Source organism: Mixophyes fleayi, chromosome 1 (genome assembly GCF_038048845.1).
Source record: "Mixophyes fleayi isolate aMixFle1 chromosome 1, aMixFle1.hap1, whole genome shotgun sequence".
In the NCBI taxonomy this organism is placed as follows: domain Eukaryota; kingdom Metazoa; phylum Chordata; class Amphibia; order Anura; family Limnodynastidae; genus Mixophyes; species Mixophyes fleayi.
In genome coordinates, this window is record NC_134402.1 from 101,659,285 (window position 1) to 101,676,656 (window position 17,372).

Genomic DNA, 17,372 nt, shown 5'->3' on the forward strand with positions numbered 1-17,372 from the left:
TTTATTGGCAGGGCAGCCACCAGAAATTGCAGGACACAGTACAAACGTAACAGACAGGGCTTCTCTCACCCCATCCCCATTTTTAAATTATCCTCTACCCAATATTTACCTTCCCCCTCATTTTCTTCAGTCACCCCCCCCCCCCCCCCCCCCGTCCCCTGATTTTTATCTGCAGTAGTTTCTATACCTCTCTTCTTCATCTTGCTGTCTTCTTGTGGCTCCTATCCATTGACAGCGTTGTGATGTTATTAAATACATGACGTTACCTATGCTGCAGGGAACCTCTCTGCCTCTGTGCAGCTCTCTGTCCAGGAACGGGCACCTATCATTCGGGAAGATGTGCTCCTGGGGGGTTGGAACTGGAGCAAACAGCTGCAGTCATGAGGCCCGTCATCTTGTCAGTGGAGGTGCATGTGCTGCCTATAAGGGGGCCCATTCCTGCATCCCTAAATTCGAGTGGAGACCTCTTCTCAGTTCTCACATCTCAGGAGCAGCTGCTGCCTAGAAATTAGAGATGTTCACTGACCCCCGTGTTCTGGTTTTGGTTTTGAATCTGGATTAACTTCGTGTTTTGGTTTTGGTTTTGGCCAGGGGCTGGCTGCTAGACTTCATCCCAGGGGGCAAGCACACAGCACTGGCCCATAAGTAGCAACCTATCCTTAAGGGGTTGTTAGCGGTACAATGTATATACATATATATAAATGTATATATGTATGTGTAAATATATATATATATATATATATATATATATATATATATATATATATATATATATATATATATCTCAATATATAATCAATATAAATACGAGGTTATTTTAGTATTGCTTAATCCGGCAGTACTTTTATTATTATAAATGTAAATCTTAAATAATGAAAATAAGCTATGTAACAAAAAAACAAACCTGCCTTTATATTGCATTTTATTTTATATGTTCCTTCCCTTTTTTGCATACCTGTTTGATTATAATCTGACACCATGGCCCATCGATACTGTGGTGATCGCACTTACACATAGTCCTCTGGCTACAAGGCTCCCGTAGTCTAAAGGAGGCGCCCTGCAGCACTGTTATTAGAGAAACGTGGTGCAAGCAATCTATGCAGTCCGCACAAAAGCAGCCATCACATACTACTGGTTTCGGCAGCATCATCCATTGATAGAATATTGTACAAGCTGTAGTACCAATATTCTATCAATGAATGACACGGCCGTATCAAGTAGTATGAGATGCTGCCTACTATGCGCGGACTGCATATGCTGTCTACACCGCATTCACCACTGGACCACCTAGTTCCCTCCCTCCACAACTTACGTTTGTGGGAGTAGATGCTGCCTCTCAGTGGTTACGTATCGCCGGTGTCTTCTGCCTGCTGGTCTTATGCTCCGTTGCTGCTTGGCTGAATTCTGGAATGTTGGGGTCCTGTTTGGAAAAGAGATAGTTATTATTCACCTTCTGAAAAGTTGAGCAGTAAGTGAAGAATCTAAGCCTCTCTCCCCACAACCAGACGGACATTAAATCAGTAGCTTTTTCTATTTAATAAACAGGCCTACTTCCACCCAATCAACTCCAGGGGGTAAATGTATCAAAGTCCGTTTTTTTAATCTTGCAGGAGATCGGCGTCTTTGCAGCTAAAATTTAAAGGGGCGATGGCTTGTAAAGGCAAGTTTGCCTTAACAAGCCATCGCCCCGTTAAATTTTAGCTGCAAAGACGCCGATCTCCCGCGAGATAAAAAAAAACGGACTTTGATACATTTACCCCCTGAATTGAATTAATAGTATTTAAGTGTAATGTCTATTTTCCTCTATATAGTCCCGACATCAAATTAATAGCACCCACGTTTAATAATTAAGCCTCCTTCCCCCTAACCAGCCCGATATTAAATTAAAAGCCTCCTTCTTCCCAACCAATCCCCTACAATAAATTAATAACATTTAATAACATTCCCATTTAATAAACAAACATACCCCCCTTCAGCCCAGACATTAATTTAATAACCTCCACATTTAACAAACAGATCAGTTTCACCCCTCACCAGTCCCGACATTAAATTGTTAACATCCCCATGTTATACAAATGTGTATTTCCACACCAGCCCCACAATCAAATTATGGGTTACAACTTTCCTCACATTTTTTGTTACTTATGTTTTTATAGTGCATACTATAAAAAATCCCCCCTTCTCTCCAGCCCCCATTCTCATCAGCTCCCTCTTATATCCAGCCCCTCCTTCTCATCAGCCCCTTCTTGTCTCTAGCAATCCTTCTCATCAGCCTCCTCTTGTATCCAACCCCCCCTTCTCATCAGCCCTCTCTTTTCTCCAGCTCCCCCTTCTCATCTGTCCCCTCTTGTATCCATTATCCCTTCTCATCAGCCTCCTCTTGTCTCCAGGCCCCTCTTCTTATCAGTCCCCTCTTGTATCCATTACCCACATCTCATCAGCCCCCTCTTGTATCCATTCCCCCTTCTCATCAGCCCCCTCTTGTATCCATACCCCCTTCTCATCAGTCCCCTCTTCTATCCAGCTCCCCCTTCTCATCAGCCCCCGCTTGTATCCATTCCCCCTTCTCATCAGCCCCCTCTTGTCTCCAGCCCCCTCTTCTCATCAGCCTCCTCTTGTATCCAGCTCCCCCTTCTCATCAGCCTCCTAATGTCTTCGGCCCCCCCCCTTCTCATCAGCCTACTTTTGTATCCAGTCCCCCTCTCACCATCCCCCCTTAATTTAATTACCTGAGCTTCTTTTTTCCTTCTTTCTGTCACTTGTTCCTTATTTCGTCTGTGTCAGCTCCTCTTGTTCCCTGTGTTCTACAGCAACATGTACTGTGGGAGACCGGCCCGGGGGGCACATGCCCCCCTGCCCAGCCTGCCCCTGGTTTTGGCAAAACTGCCCTTGCGTGTTTTGGTTTTGGATCCATATTTTTTTCTAAAAGCCCTATTTTGTGTTGGTAAAATCACAGAATTTTGATCTTTTTTTCCCCTACATTATTATTAACCTCAATAACACTAATTTCAAGTCATTTGCAGTCAATTTTGACCACCTCACAGGTCACAATATTATTTTCATACACTTTCAAACAAAGACTGCAGCGACCTGGCTGGATGCTAAGCGACAGAGCAATGACACAAACACACGGCAGTTCATAGCACATCTAGGAAACATTGCCACACAGCAGTGGCAGAAAAGAAAAGTGGTGAAAGATGGAATTGTCCTATGTAAGATATTGAAAAGGACATATACAGTTTAACAAAGGAAGCACTCCAGTGACAAACAGTGCCACTTTTGTGGCTGAAGTGGTTTGTTTTGACCCCCACAAAACAAGCTAACAATGGGCTTAAGGCACCTAAGCAAACAGTGCTGTTAATAAACTCTACTGTGGCAAGTCATGCACCAGTGGAAGCAGTTCTTGCCAGTGATAAGAAGAAGGCCATTGTCATGCCTGGGCATAAGACCAAATAATCCACCTCTTATGTATGGAATTATTTTTACCCAAATCCTGGGAACAGTTGTCTAGCCATTTGTATCATTGTAAAGCCACAGTCAGTAGAGGCACAGACATTACCCTCCTCTTTCTTTTCTACCTATGACGCTGCCCAACTGCACTAGAGACTGCCAAGAACCGTGCTACCCCTTCTGTGTCCCCTTCTTTGTTACATGATCCTACACCGAGTCCGTTGCATTGCTGCTTTAAATATGCAAGTCGCGGTTCAAAGTGACGTAATTTTAAAGTGTCTGGCTTTCCTCACATCGGCATTGTCCAGTGTCTGTGTATACGTAAGTCTATGATTTTCACGTCGGTGTGTTATGATTCGGATTATTTATGTCGCTGTAAACACTGTCTGTGTTTACAGCATCGTTAAACTAACTACCACCGATACTGCATATCCTCATTATTTGTCAAAAATGTATTGTTGCCTAGCCTGACCCTTAGGATAAGTGGAGGTGTTACATATAAGATTAAGATTCTAGCTTTAACTTATCTAGTACATTCTATATAATAGATAGCTAAAATCTGGTCGTTGCTATGGGCAACACCTCCACTTCTCCTGTTTAGAAGGTTTGATAACTCTACCCCTTAAAGTCTTCCCTGGTTACTTGGCCCTTATGTTGCTGGTCCTTATAGCAGTAACATGGGGAGCTATGGTTATAGTTGTAGCTTACATAGTCCTGTATGTTCTTCACATATACTCTAACTCATTGATAGAACTGTTTCAATGTTACCTGTACCTTTTGATGAAAACTTACTTATGCCTAGAAATTAGATTTAGATTTCTTCTATTACCGTTGTTATTGGATGAGGATTGATGATAATTAATATTTTGAATTATTATTATCTGTCCACATTTTCCATTTTTTATTAATGAATGATTCTTGTGAACAGATTATTTCTTGCTCAGCATTGTTACACTACTTTAGAACACACATATCATATTAGACAAGTCCTTATTATGTGTCTGAAAAACAGCAGCAAGAGAGACTGGCACCCACATCGTATTTCCAGCCAATTTGCAAACCTCCTGCCTTCTCCATGGGATTCATTAAGGACAAAATCAATCCCTCCATCTAGAGTGCACCCCTGTTGCTAGGCAATTATTTTATAAAGATTGCTGGAGCACAGGCTGGCGCAGAGTCAATTGCATCCTATATAGCATCCTTCCATTAGCATTGTGGTGCTGTCTGTGGACTAGGGAGAAATGCCAATAAGAACACACTGTCTACAATGCATGCAATGTTTAGGCTTGATTTTCAACACTAGCCAGAAAAGCTTGTATTCAGAGAATATATGTCTGGTATTATCACAAACAAAAACGGTCTGATCAGCTATACATCATATGCAGTGGGAGATGTAGACAGTTTTTATGATGATTTAATGCTCTAAATCTCTCCAAAACAGATCTGTAGCCTGTTCTAGCATAGTTATATTCACTAAAATCAATTCACTATAGGAGCAGTTGACTAATGTGTTGAACAGACCTCTGTGTTTAGCTAAGGTAGTATTATGAAAAAAATTATTTGTAAGTGTTAGAAGATGAAGGTCGCCTGAAGCTGATGCACAAGATAGTCCTAAAAATGTCCTAAAAATGTGTTCCTAGAATTTCCAGCCTATCACAATAACTGTCTGCAGGATGACATCCCTAGGTTCAGCTCTATACGTTATCATTTATCTAAAAGAGAAATATTTAAATTACAATATGATTGTATGATCATGGTATTGTTATGTTGAAGGGTGTAATAATCTATGTAAATTTACAGCTTACTGTTTCAGGTCCTGATTCGTTAAGGAAATTAAAGCAAAAAAAATGAGTAACTTTTCACCTGGGCAAAACCATGTTGCATTGGAGGGGGAAATAAATTTAAAATGTGGGGACAGATTTATAATTGGGTAGGGCATGTCCTAGATCAACTTCAAATGTCAGTGTAAAAATAAGCTGTCAAGTATTTGTGTGCTACACGAAAAAGAGACAGTATTTAACTTATGTGCAAAATAGAAAATTCACTTGCACCTCTTGCATTGTAAAATGGTTTTGCCAACGATCAAAGTTACTCATTTTTATTTTTGCTTTCCTTTCCTTAATGAATCAGGCCCAATGTGTATGATACGCTGCCTAGCTTCAAAATGCCCCTGGTAACTGTGAATGACTCACAATAAAACTCTATGTGGCATGTTCAATTGTCGGCGGAAACGGAGAAAATCTCGCGGTCCGTGCATTATTACCGTTATTACGGTAATAGTGCGTGGAAAAACCATTATTACGGTAGTTTTCTTGCTGGATTTGAACTTGCAGCTCCCTGAGCCGTAATAACGGTAATAGTTTTAACGCACCGCGTAAACAGGACAATTGAATATGCCCCTATATGCCTTCTCTATTTGAGATGTCACATTGTTAGTACAACAAATTTTTCACTTGAGTCTTTGGGTTAAAGAGATGGTGCTGAGCAGAGCCGTGCTGAAATTGCAGCAGGAAAAGTCTGTACTTTCAGGTGACATTTTATGAGAGATAACATATAATGTTTCATATGAAGTCTACCTCTGCTTCTCAGCCTGCAGGTGCCAACAATGCAGGTTGTCCCTGTGGGTTGGTGTGCGAGATTGCAGTGACATGAGAACACCGCCTTGCAACTGCTCACATCCACTCCTTGGTGCTGAGGCAAAAGGGAAACCAGACAAACACAATTATTTTAAGTAGGTTGAGAGGGAACACTCTACATACATGGGGTACTGTAGGGAGACCTCATAATTCAGTGTTGAAAGACTTGCCTGGATGACACTATTTACTTCCTTGCATGCTCACTAAACATGTCAGGCTTGGGTAGGTTAAGCTAGGGGCAGAGTGGCATCTGCCCCCCAGGCTGGTCCCATAGTGGGCTACCTTGGGCTGGGTCACTGGGCCGCCAGCATTTTTTCCCTTTAAAATGTTCTCAATAAGCTGCTGAGTCGAGTCTTTCCCCCTGGGCTAAACTTTGCCAGTCCTCCTGATGTCAGGTGTGCAAAAGTGAGGACTGAGGATGCAGAACGGTTCCTTGGCCATAACGTCCTCAAGTATATCCATTGCATAACCTCATTTTATCCCATATAATCTGTTCTGTGAATATTTATTTATAACACAATAATGACCAACCCTATAAAAGACATGGACAATCAGTTTAAAACGTGATCATATATGTTTCTGTTTGCTATAGTTTATGAACAATACTTTAAAATCATATTTCATCCAAATGTAACACAAACCGTAGAGTCAGCCTGCAAAACATCTGCATCATGTTATTGTCACTCACCGGACTGTGAGTGCTTCTTCCCGGACATTTAGGAACCGTGGCCGTCCTCCATCCTGAGGGACTGCGCATGCGCAGCCCTTTCTAAACCTTCAGTGTATGTTCCTTTAACTTAATTGGCAGATCAGGCAACCTCCCTATATTAAGCACCTGTGTTCAACACCACGTTGCCTGATCTTGGAGTCTCATTCCCCATGAGTCTCTGAAGGTGTTCCTGTGTTTCCTCGTTTATTCAGCCCAGCTGATTCCTGTGGTTTCCAAACCACTTCTACCTCTGTGGTTTCCAAACCACTTCTACTACTGTGGTCCCCATACCACTTCTACCATCTACTGTATCATCGTGACTGTGAGCTGATTCCTATCCGCTGCCTCCGTGCACTACAGTCTTCTAACCACTTCAACTCTACCTTGTATCATTGGGACTGTTAGCTGATGCCTATCCGCTGCCTCCGTGCACTACAGTCTTCAACCTGCAACTCGTCTGTGTTTCATCATCGTGACTGCTAGCTGATTCCTATCCGCTGCCTCCGTGCACTACAGTCTTCAACCTGCAACCCGTCTGTGTTTCATCGTGACTGTTTAGCTGATTCCTATCCGCCGCCTCTGTGCGCTTCAGTCTTCAGCCCTTGTCAACTCTCCCGTGTTTCCTTGAGTCTGCTGCCACTATTGCTACCCGCTACTCTCCGTGATCAACTGTTCCAGTTCAACTCTGCTCTGGTGTCCCATCGTTACTGCACCTGCTGGTTGCTATTGGCTACCTCCGTGTTCCCGCAGAGACCCGCTGCTGTTACTTCTCAGCGCTACGCATCCATCTACTGCTGATCGGCTCTCCACGCCTTCCTGGGTTCCCTGCTGGTCTACCTACCTGTGCGCTGCACCTGCTAGACCACCGCTTCACCCATCCAGGGACTTTGCATCCTGCCGGCCTCCTGCCGTTCAGGTATCTCTGCACTTCTGTCTGACTGCCTTCTCCTGAACCACGGTATGCATACTTCCCATTGACTGTGCTGTGTATTGCATACCTTGCTGGACTGTGTTGGTTCTCCTCTGGAGTGTACTATCCGCTGAGTCTATTGCCATCATTGACTGTGTTATCTCATGCTGGATTACTTCAAGAGACTTTCTATATTGGCAGTGTTGTTCAGTCATTTATACATTTATATTGTGCATATTACTGTGGATCAAAGTCAAGGTGCCCGTGTATATATTGTGTTGCAGTCTCTCCCCGTGCACCTCCTCACATATATATTCAGTGGTACAACTTGCTAGTGGCAGACCACTGACCCCTGTTTCCAGTTTCACCTGCTCCAGTATCCTCTCACATAGCAGTGGTACAACTTGCTAACGCAGACCACTGACTCCCCGGATACCTCCACTTGGATTCCATTCCTTCACTCAGACAGCGGTACAACTTGCTATCCGCAGACCGCTGACTCTCATCACCTCCTCGTTTCTGTTGGACATTCCTCCTCACTATAGCAGTGGTACAACTTGCTACTGCAGACCACTGACTACCTTCACGTGTCCTTTGTCCATACAGTTCCTCGTGTATTACTACCTCCATATTGCCAGTGCTGCTAGTCATAGACTTTCCTGAGCATCTCATCATCTGCTATTTCCTGTTCCGTGATCACCCTGCTACCAGAGTACCATATTACCACCTATACTGCTCTGGTAAGCCTATCACCTGGTGATCCCTGGGTAAAGACTCCTAGTGCCCGTGACAGTTATTACTATGAGTATCAAGCTGTCATCTAAACCTGTTGTTCTAATCCTAGATATATGTTCTCTTTTGCCAATATTAAATGTGCAAATGAGTCGGAAACACAATTCTTTTCTTTGAATCTGACACGCTGTCAGATTTAGCATTTTAGATTAGTATTCCTGTCCTGAGTGATAGGCATTGGTGTTATACACACTAGGAATTCAGGCAGGTCTTGATGTTGTCTATTACAAGGAAGCCCTTATAAAACCTTTTCTAGCTACTTTAAAGAGAAACAATAACTTTGTGTTTATAAATGAAATTAATTTTATACAATAAAGCAAACAAGTCTATTTTAATTAAAATCTACTTATGTTTCACTTTTTTATATTTGTGTTTCCTTTATTTCCTGGGGGACAGTCTTATACTAAGTGCAATGTTAGTAATTGATCGGTATGGAAGCATTAATTGGTAACATAACAGCTTACCACCCAGCAAGCCGTGGGGCGCTCTAGATACTGACCACCCCACATGTGAGAGGTGCCAGCCCCCACCCCCGCTTTAGACTGCCACCCCTACTGTTTACCTTACCTGAGGTGGGAGCAACATCCTCTCTTCCTGGAATAATGTAACGCTTTGCTGTGACATCATAGCCTAGTGTCACACTCCCAGCCTATCACATGGAGGAGCAGTAACCAACCGCTTCACATGTAAGTTAAAGGCTACTTTTCTTTCGTGTCAGTGGCCAGTGGCCCATCTGACACAGGGGAATTTTAATTAGATGAGTGACATGTCACCCATTTAGTGTTTTAGGCGCCCCCCTATCCATTGGTGCTCAAGGCAAATGCTTAGGGTCACTTAATGTTAGAGCAGGCCCTATTATCACTTTATATTGCAGAAGTCGGGATAACATGTACAGTGTTTGTTGTGTCTATAGAGTATCCTGTTGATCCAGCTGGGAAATGTCACCAATCACAGTAATTGTTTATTGCTGTGGTGGTGATGTGTCACTGAAAGATTATTCTAGCACCTCCTGGAATTTGGATTAGCTAAATGCAAAAGAACACCCTAATAATCACAGTTTTTTTACTATGGGTACACATGTTGTAAAAATAAACAGACTAATCAAACACAGAATAAGAACAAATCAAAAGACATCAGTCTTTTGGATGAAATATTTTGCTTGGTCTTACTGATATTTTAACATTCTGTGACATCTATAAAAGTGGCCAAACACTGCAAGACATTGTGAAATCTAAGCCTTGTGCAATGTAGTGAACTACTTTTGTTTATAATGTGTGTTTGTTTTGCAGTGCTGTAACCAGACGGGTGTTGGTAATGGCTGTTCTTGGTACCTCCATGCTGTAAACGGAAATATATCAAGCTTCATCTCACAAGTTACAAAAATCAGAATTAAATATTATTACCATGTATTTTTTGTTTTAAATAAAGTTTTTACAAGTTCTGCAACATGAAGCCCAATGGTAAATCAGTTACAAAATTTCAAATCAACTTTATGAACATATATAAGCAAAAGTTTGAAAAGCAGGCAAAATAGGAGGTGTAATGATGGTAAATAATCTTAGTGAGATATGGGTGATGTTATGTATTGTGTTATATAACAGTCATTATTACTGACTGACAAGTTAGTAAATAAAAATTTGTTTTATATTGATCACTCTGTGTGTATACAAGATCCATATGTTAGTGCCAGACAGGCAGAGCCAAAGAAATACCCCATTGGGCCATAGAAAGATACTGTTTTAACCCTCTCTCACACACCCTGATCCATCCATAGCAAAATGCCTCATGGCACTCCTCAACACCTTTCCACTATACCACTCTTTATTTACCTTATATGTGCCCCCAACATTATTTCTCATTTTTCCTCCTCATAGTTAACATTTTGACACAAATATACTTATATACATATAGTCCTTCAGATTGAGCACACTTATGCCCTCCTCCCCAAACACACATAAGCATGAATATAGTACTCTGGCCCTGGACACCCTCATCAAATCCACAGACACAGTGTCACAACATTGTCCCCTTTCAGACATCATTATATTCCCAAAGAAATCCCCTCCCTCCCCACAAACAAATAATAATTTAATTTGCCACCTTCTCACTTTATTATGGTCCGCAGTACCACCAATATACACACCTTGTTACGCACTGGACACACGGACCACTCGGTTAGGGTCCGGCGCACTTAGTTGTCCATCACTGCTCTCCTCATCGTCGGCACTGAACTCTGCTGTACAGCTGTGGCAGCCACCATTTTGGGTTCGGGTCTGCACATGCACAGACCTGTCTTTTATGTTTTCTGCCCCTCAGCTATTGGCTGACATATTATGGTCTTACAACTACTTGTGCTCCTTTATGGCTGCCAGATCTTCAAGTCCTTTACCTGTTCAGGAGTGGTTTCTTCTGGCTTCCTGTATCCTGTCCTTTTCAAGTGTCTCAGCCTTACTTGATCACTCCGACTGTCCAAACCTGCATCTCTTCGGCCTGGTGCTCAGCTTCATTATTCCATCTGCTACCACCAGCATATCCTTACTAACTGTACCTGCTTCCTTCTAGATTCCTTTATTTTCTCCAACTGGTCTCGCTTGGTACCCACACAGAGAACCGTGACCTGTGGGGCTGAAGACAAAACCTCCTTGTGGGGCTGCCTGATGAACACCTTAACCTTGTTAGACTCCACGCCTCCCAGTATGGTAGCGTTAAACCAAACCGATCACAAAGGATCCGAAAGATACCTTGGATTGTGACACCCCCATTATAAAGACTCAGACAACTCAGCAATGAGGAGTAGAACAATGATAATAATCTCTAACCTCTAAATTTTGGGACCCTTTCAGTTTATTGCAGAAGGCAGTCAAGTCACAGATAGTATGGAAACGAATTCTGTGCTACCCCCTACCCCCTACCGTCCCACTCAGTGTCACAACTTACCTGTTCCACACACCTCTGTGTTGCTGATTTTCCTTTGTGCAATTCAATTCGAGTTGCTCCCAGGCAATTTCCCTTCTGAAAAATAAAGTTGCATATATTATTTCTCTCCTCTCCAGGCAGGCTCTCGCCTTGGCCTCCCCCTTTGGGAAAGGAATGTCCCCCTGCTTCATAATTGTACTAATTTCCTGGCTACTTTCAAGAAAATATTCAATGAACGTGTCCTTGTCTCCAGTGCTGCTGCAGGAATTCTACGGATGTGTCAAGGCCACTTGCCATTAGGGCAGTAGACTGTCCAATTTCGTACAATGGCCTCTGAGCTCCCCTGGAATGAAGAAGCCTTTATAGCCACTTTTTGGGAAGGGCTATCTGACAGAATCAAGGACGAGTTAGTTTCACATGAATTACCTTCCTCTCTAGACGAACTAATTTCTCTATGCAACAAGATATTCCGGGATCTCATGTGCCGCTTTGTAGTGGTTTGCCTAGTTGATATTTTCATCTTTTCATAGAATCTCCAATCTCACCGGAAACATGTAATTAAGGTCCTTACCCGCCTCAGGACTAATCATCTGTTTTGTAAACTTGAGAAATGTATGTTCGAGCAGGATCAATTACCCTTCCTAGGTTATATTGTCTCTGGCACTGGCCTACAAATGGACCCTGCTAAACTCAAGGCTATTATTGATTGGCCTCAACCTCTTGGTTTGAAAGCCACACAGCGTATCCTGGGATTTGCTAATTACTATTGCCAGTTTATCAAGGGATATTCTTCTCTGGTTTCTCCCATTACCTCTCTTACGAGGAAAGTGGCCTGTGCTAAGAATTGGACTCCTGAAGCTAAACAAGCATTTAAGCTTCTTAAGGAAGATTTTTTTCTCAGCACCGATCCTGCAGCAACCTGGTCGCCAACGCCCCTTCTTTTTAAAAGTTGATGCCTCTTCCTACTGGGTAGGTGCAGTTCTCTCCCAACGAGACTCTTTAGGGAAGCTTCACCCCTGTGGCTTCTTCTCCCTCAAACTTCTACCTGCGGGGAGGAACTATGGCATAGGTGATAAGGAGCTCTTGGCCCTTACCGAATGGAGACATCTGTTGGAGGGTGCACAGTTCCCTGTGATAATTTACACAGACCATAAAAACCTGTTCTACTTACAGACTGCTCAGTGTCAAGCTAGATGGTCACTATTTTTCTCACGTTTTGACATCATCCTTACCTATCGTCCAAGGTCCAAAAATAAGAAGGCGGATGCGCTCTACAGATCCTTCGGGTACATAATATCCTGAAGAGAGTATATTAATCTTGGATCCCAAATGCATAGTAGCCACCATTACATCTACAATTATCAAGTGTCCACCCAACACAGCCTTTATCCTTACCATATTACGTATCAAACTTTTACGTTGGGCCCACACCTCTCGGTTCTCCGGTCATGCCGGTATTAAAAAAACATGGGAACTACTTTCTCGAAACTACTGGTGGCCTTCTCTTTGTGATGATGTTAAGAAACTTGTATCCGCATGCTCTACCTGTGGTCAACATAAAGTGCCTCGACAAAAACCTTATGGTCCTCTTGTCCCTCTGCTCACTCCAGATCGCCCGTGGTCTCATCTGTCGATGGATTTTATTACTGATTTACCTCCCTCAAGGGGCTGTACAGTTATTTGGGTTGTTGACGACCATTTATTTTTTTTCTCGTACAGCTCATTTCATCCTTCTGAAAGGTCTTCCCTTGGCTCCTACTTTAGCCAAACATTTTATTCAGGAGATTTTCTGCCTACACGGATGTCCTCAAGAGATTGTGTCCTACCGAGGTTCTCAATTCGTGTCTAAATTTTGTAGATCTTTTTGTAGGATCATTGATATTCAACTAAATTTTTCATCCGCCTATGGGTTGACAGAGAGGACCAACCACGAACTTGAGAAGTTTCTTCATATGTATGTATCTGCTAACCAAAACAATTGGGTTGAATTTTTCCCCTGAGCGGAGTTCACCCACAATAATCTCTTTCACAAAGCCATTTCCAATTCCCCCTTCTTTGTTCCTTATGGATGCCATCCTGGACTTCCTACTTTGCCGCAGCTACCTACCTCTGAATTACCAACTGTGAATTCCCTCCTCAGGGACTTCTCCTCAATTTGGGCTCAGGTAAGAGAGGACCTCAACAAAACATCTGACCACTATAAGAAATTCTCAGATAATGGAAGCCTGGAGATCAAGACTGGTTATCAACCCGTGACTTTCGATTAAGAGTACTCAGCATGAAATTGGCACCTCAGTTTATTGGTCCCTACAAGATTACTGAGATCAATAATCCGGTGCATGTCAGATTAGAATTACCATCATCTTTACAAATATCAAATGTTTTTCATGTTTCTCTCTTAAAACCAGTAATTACGAATCAGTACACCACTACAGCTAAACCACCATCTCCAGTGTGAGTTCAGGATCAGCAGTACGAGGTGAGACAAATTTTGGATTCTCATATTTTGAGAGGTTCCCTACAGTTTTTAGTAGACTGGAAAGGATACGGCCCTGAGGAACGTTCCTGGATCAAAGCCACAGATGTTCACAACTCAGCAATTGCTGGTTCAGGTGGACACGTGATCATGGCTGGGAGGTGGCATAGTCTTTCTGCAGAGTATATATACCTCACTCTGAGACTATAGCAGTGTCAGAGCAAAAAGTATCTCAGCTTGTTTGACTCCTGGTCCTTGTTCGGTTGCTGTGCTTTCGCTCCCTGAGTTGCTTTCCTCTTCATTGACCATTTGTATACCAGACTCTGGCTCCATCCTGACACTCCATCTGCCTCCTGATTCTGCTACTGCATTGCCCTCCTGTATACCAGACTCTGGCTACGTTCTGACTATCCATCTGCCTCCTGACTTTGTACCTCATTGTCTGCCTGTGTACCAGACCCCAACTTATTTTGACACTCCACCAGCTATCAGAACTTATTATTAACCATTCGTGTACATATTTAGATTCCGTTTCTTAGATTGCTGCGAAGTGCTTCTTCCCTCTTCTACTGTGTTCAGTATCATGTGTTACACCTCGTGGCATGTCACGGCAATTCGACCTGCGGGTTCACGGCAGCTAAGTCCATCCCGCCTTGTGGGGGTTCTTGGTGAAAACCAGGGAATCTGTTAGACTCCGCACCCTTGGTCGGCCAGCACCAATCTAGGTTAACAAAAGGAATCCTACTTCGGAAACTGAATTACAAGCCCCAGACATATTGGGGCAACAGGCTGCATAATATCGCTCTCCTTATTATGGCTACACTAAAATATACCTGAATTCACAGTCAACACCCTCTGATAATCCTGCAGTATTGGGGGCTGATTGCAGTCAGATACTGATAACAATGAACTCACTGTGAGTCAACCAGTCTTGGTCATGTGAGTAAGGTATAAATTCTAAAGTGAGGCAAAATGTAAGTGTTACATCAAATTCCTTACACTTTATAACCACAGCTTGGTAATGGGTGTTCTGAATAGGAGGAAAGACCACAGAGCAGAGACCCCTGGAGATAAGGGGGGATTGCTGTAAGTGAAAGCGTGCATACACTAAGGGATATAAGAAAAGAGACCCTAGAGAGAGGGCTATAGTAAAGAGAGACAGTTGTGGGAAACCCAGGAGGGTCAGAGAGAACACTAGAGAAGAGTGTTATGGCCCAAGTGTCAGAGCTGCCTGTGTGTGTTGGAGATAAGCTACATAGTGAATCCTGCATATGAATACAGGAAACAGACAGAGGCTGAACTGCAGGGCCTGATCAACCACTAGGCTGACCAGGCTGCAGCCTGGAGCGCTGGGTCCCGGGGGGCGCGGCACTGTGGGTATTTTTTTTTCTTCATTCATTTTTTTTTTCGGGGTGGGGGAGGGGGGGGTCGCCGCGGGGGGGTGGAGGGCTTGACGATCAAAAGCATTGGTGGTCAGTGGTTAGCAACACACAGCCAATCGCCAGGCTGCCTGTTGCTGTGCAGCAGACAGGAAGCAGGACGTCTTCACGTCCTATCTGCTGATCTGAGGAGCGGAGCGACGCTGGCACAACTACAGGTAAGTGAAGGGGGAACTGCCCTGCATATCTATAGGGAGGGGGGGGGACTGCCCTGCATATCTATAGGGAGGGGGGGGGACTGCCCTGCATATCTATAGGGAGGGGGGGAACTGCCCTGCATATCTATAGGGAGGGGGGGGGGGGAACTGCCCTGCATATCTATAGGGAGGGGGGGGAACTGCCCTGCATATCTATAGGGAGGGGGGGGGAACTGCCCTGCATATCTATAGGGAGGGGGGGGAACTGCCCTGCATATCTATAGGGAGGGGGGGAACTGCCCTGCATATCTATAGGGAGGGGGGGAACTGCCCCGCATATCTATAGGGAGGGGGGGGAACTGCCCCGCATATCTATAGGGAGGGGGGGAACTGCCCCGCATATCTATAGGGAGGGGGGGGGAACTGCCCTGCATATCTATAGGGAGGGGGGGGAACTGCCCTGCATATCTATAGGGAGTGGGGGAACTGCCCTGCATATCTATAAGGAGGGGGGGAACTGCCCTGCATATCTATAGGGAAGGGGAGAACTGCCCTGCATATCTATAGGAAGGGGGGGAACTACACTGCATATCTATAGAGAGGGGGGGAACTACCCTGCATATATATAGGGAGGAAGGGGGGACTATCCTGCATATCTATAGGGAGGGAGAGGGGGGACTGTCATGCATATGTATAGGGAGGGAGAGGGGGACTGTCATACAAATCTATAGGGTGGGAGGGGGGGTCTGCCATGAAAATCTATAGGGAGGTAGAGAGGTTGATATGTATGAAGGAGGGCAGAGGAGGGGGGCTGATATATGTGACTGGGGGAGTTTTGATGTGACGGGGGGATAGCTAGCTAGCAGAGTGGAGGTAAGGAAAATAGCTGCAAGGGGGATGGATGCAGGGTGGGAGGTAAAGAAAATGGCTGCAGCAGGGGTTAAGGAAAATGGCTGTGGGGGGGGGTTGTGGTTAAGGAAAATGGCTGCAGGGGGTATTTAAAAAATAGAGCAGCTTTAGGGGGCAGAATCTCATGATTGTGTGGTGGTCACATGGGTGGTCTCAGCAATCACTAGAATACTAAATATTAGTGAGATGGGGCTGGTAGAGGTTTGTATTTGATTGACAACAAATATTCAGATATTGCTTATATATGCCTGTCCAATGGGGTACTTTTAGCTGGCCATAATGGAGTGTTTTGTTTTAACTAAAGGGCCTAATCATTCAGGGTTTGCATTATAATACATTTTTGCATTTTCAAAAAAGGACGCCAACTTTCCAGAAGCCAGCGAGAGGATAACAAAATTGCAAGAGAGAAGAGCAAGGACAGGTAAGAGACAATGGCACAATCTGTCTAAATTTGAATGCTGGAGAATACACCTGAACATTCATATTCAGGAGTGTTCCTATACGCCTAGGGCGGCCAGAACCCTTAATCAGGCCCTGCTGAACTGTAAGTAGCTTTGGAACTACTGTGACCAGGAGAACCTGGTATGTACTGTGACAACAACAGCAGTTTAAGATGTATGCAGGAGGAGTAAGGAAATATACTACATATTTGTATTTTAAGAACTGCGCTGGAGAGAGTAAGGAGCTGTACATATTTGCTTTCTTTTTTTTGAAACCAAGTAATGTGCTGGAGGGAAAAAGTTGTTTAAATACAAGTTCAATTTGTGATAGAGATGGTCTGGCGCACAAATTATTGTGACTTTCATTGCATTATTACATCACCTGTGTCCCTCCACCTTCAAACGAGACATTTTAAAAATAACCTGCATGTGTGGGTCATTTACACCTCATAGCCATGACCCTAGCCAGGGCTAGAGAAGGAGGTGTACTGCCTAACCTGTGCACCTCACATTACACACTGGAACATGGGGTTACATTAAAAACAATATTTTACATTG

At 43.8% G+C, this 17,372-nt stretch overlaps 1 protein-coding gene across 2 annotated transcripts in view; it reads left to right on the forward strand.

Annotated features, from left to right (window-relative positions):
* Positions 1 to 9,943, forward strand: part of TMEM154 (transmembrane protein 154) — a 32,525-nt gene extending 22,582 nt beyond the window's left edge. For both annotated transcript variants that reach the window (XM_075198713.1, XM_075198704.1), the window contains one exon: positions 9,787 to 9,943. In XM_075198713.1, coding sequence (XP_075054814.1) covers positions 9,787 to 9,794 — 8 coding nt within the window. In that variant the 3' untranslated portion in view covers positions 9,795 to 9,943. The remainder of the gene's footprint in view (positions 1 to 9,786) is intronic.
* The last annotated feature ends 7,429 nt before the right edge of the window (positions 9,944 to 17,372 follow it).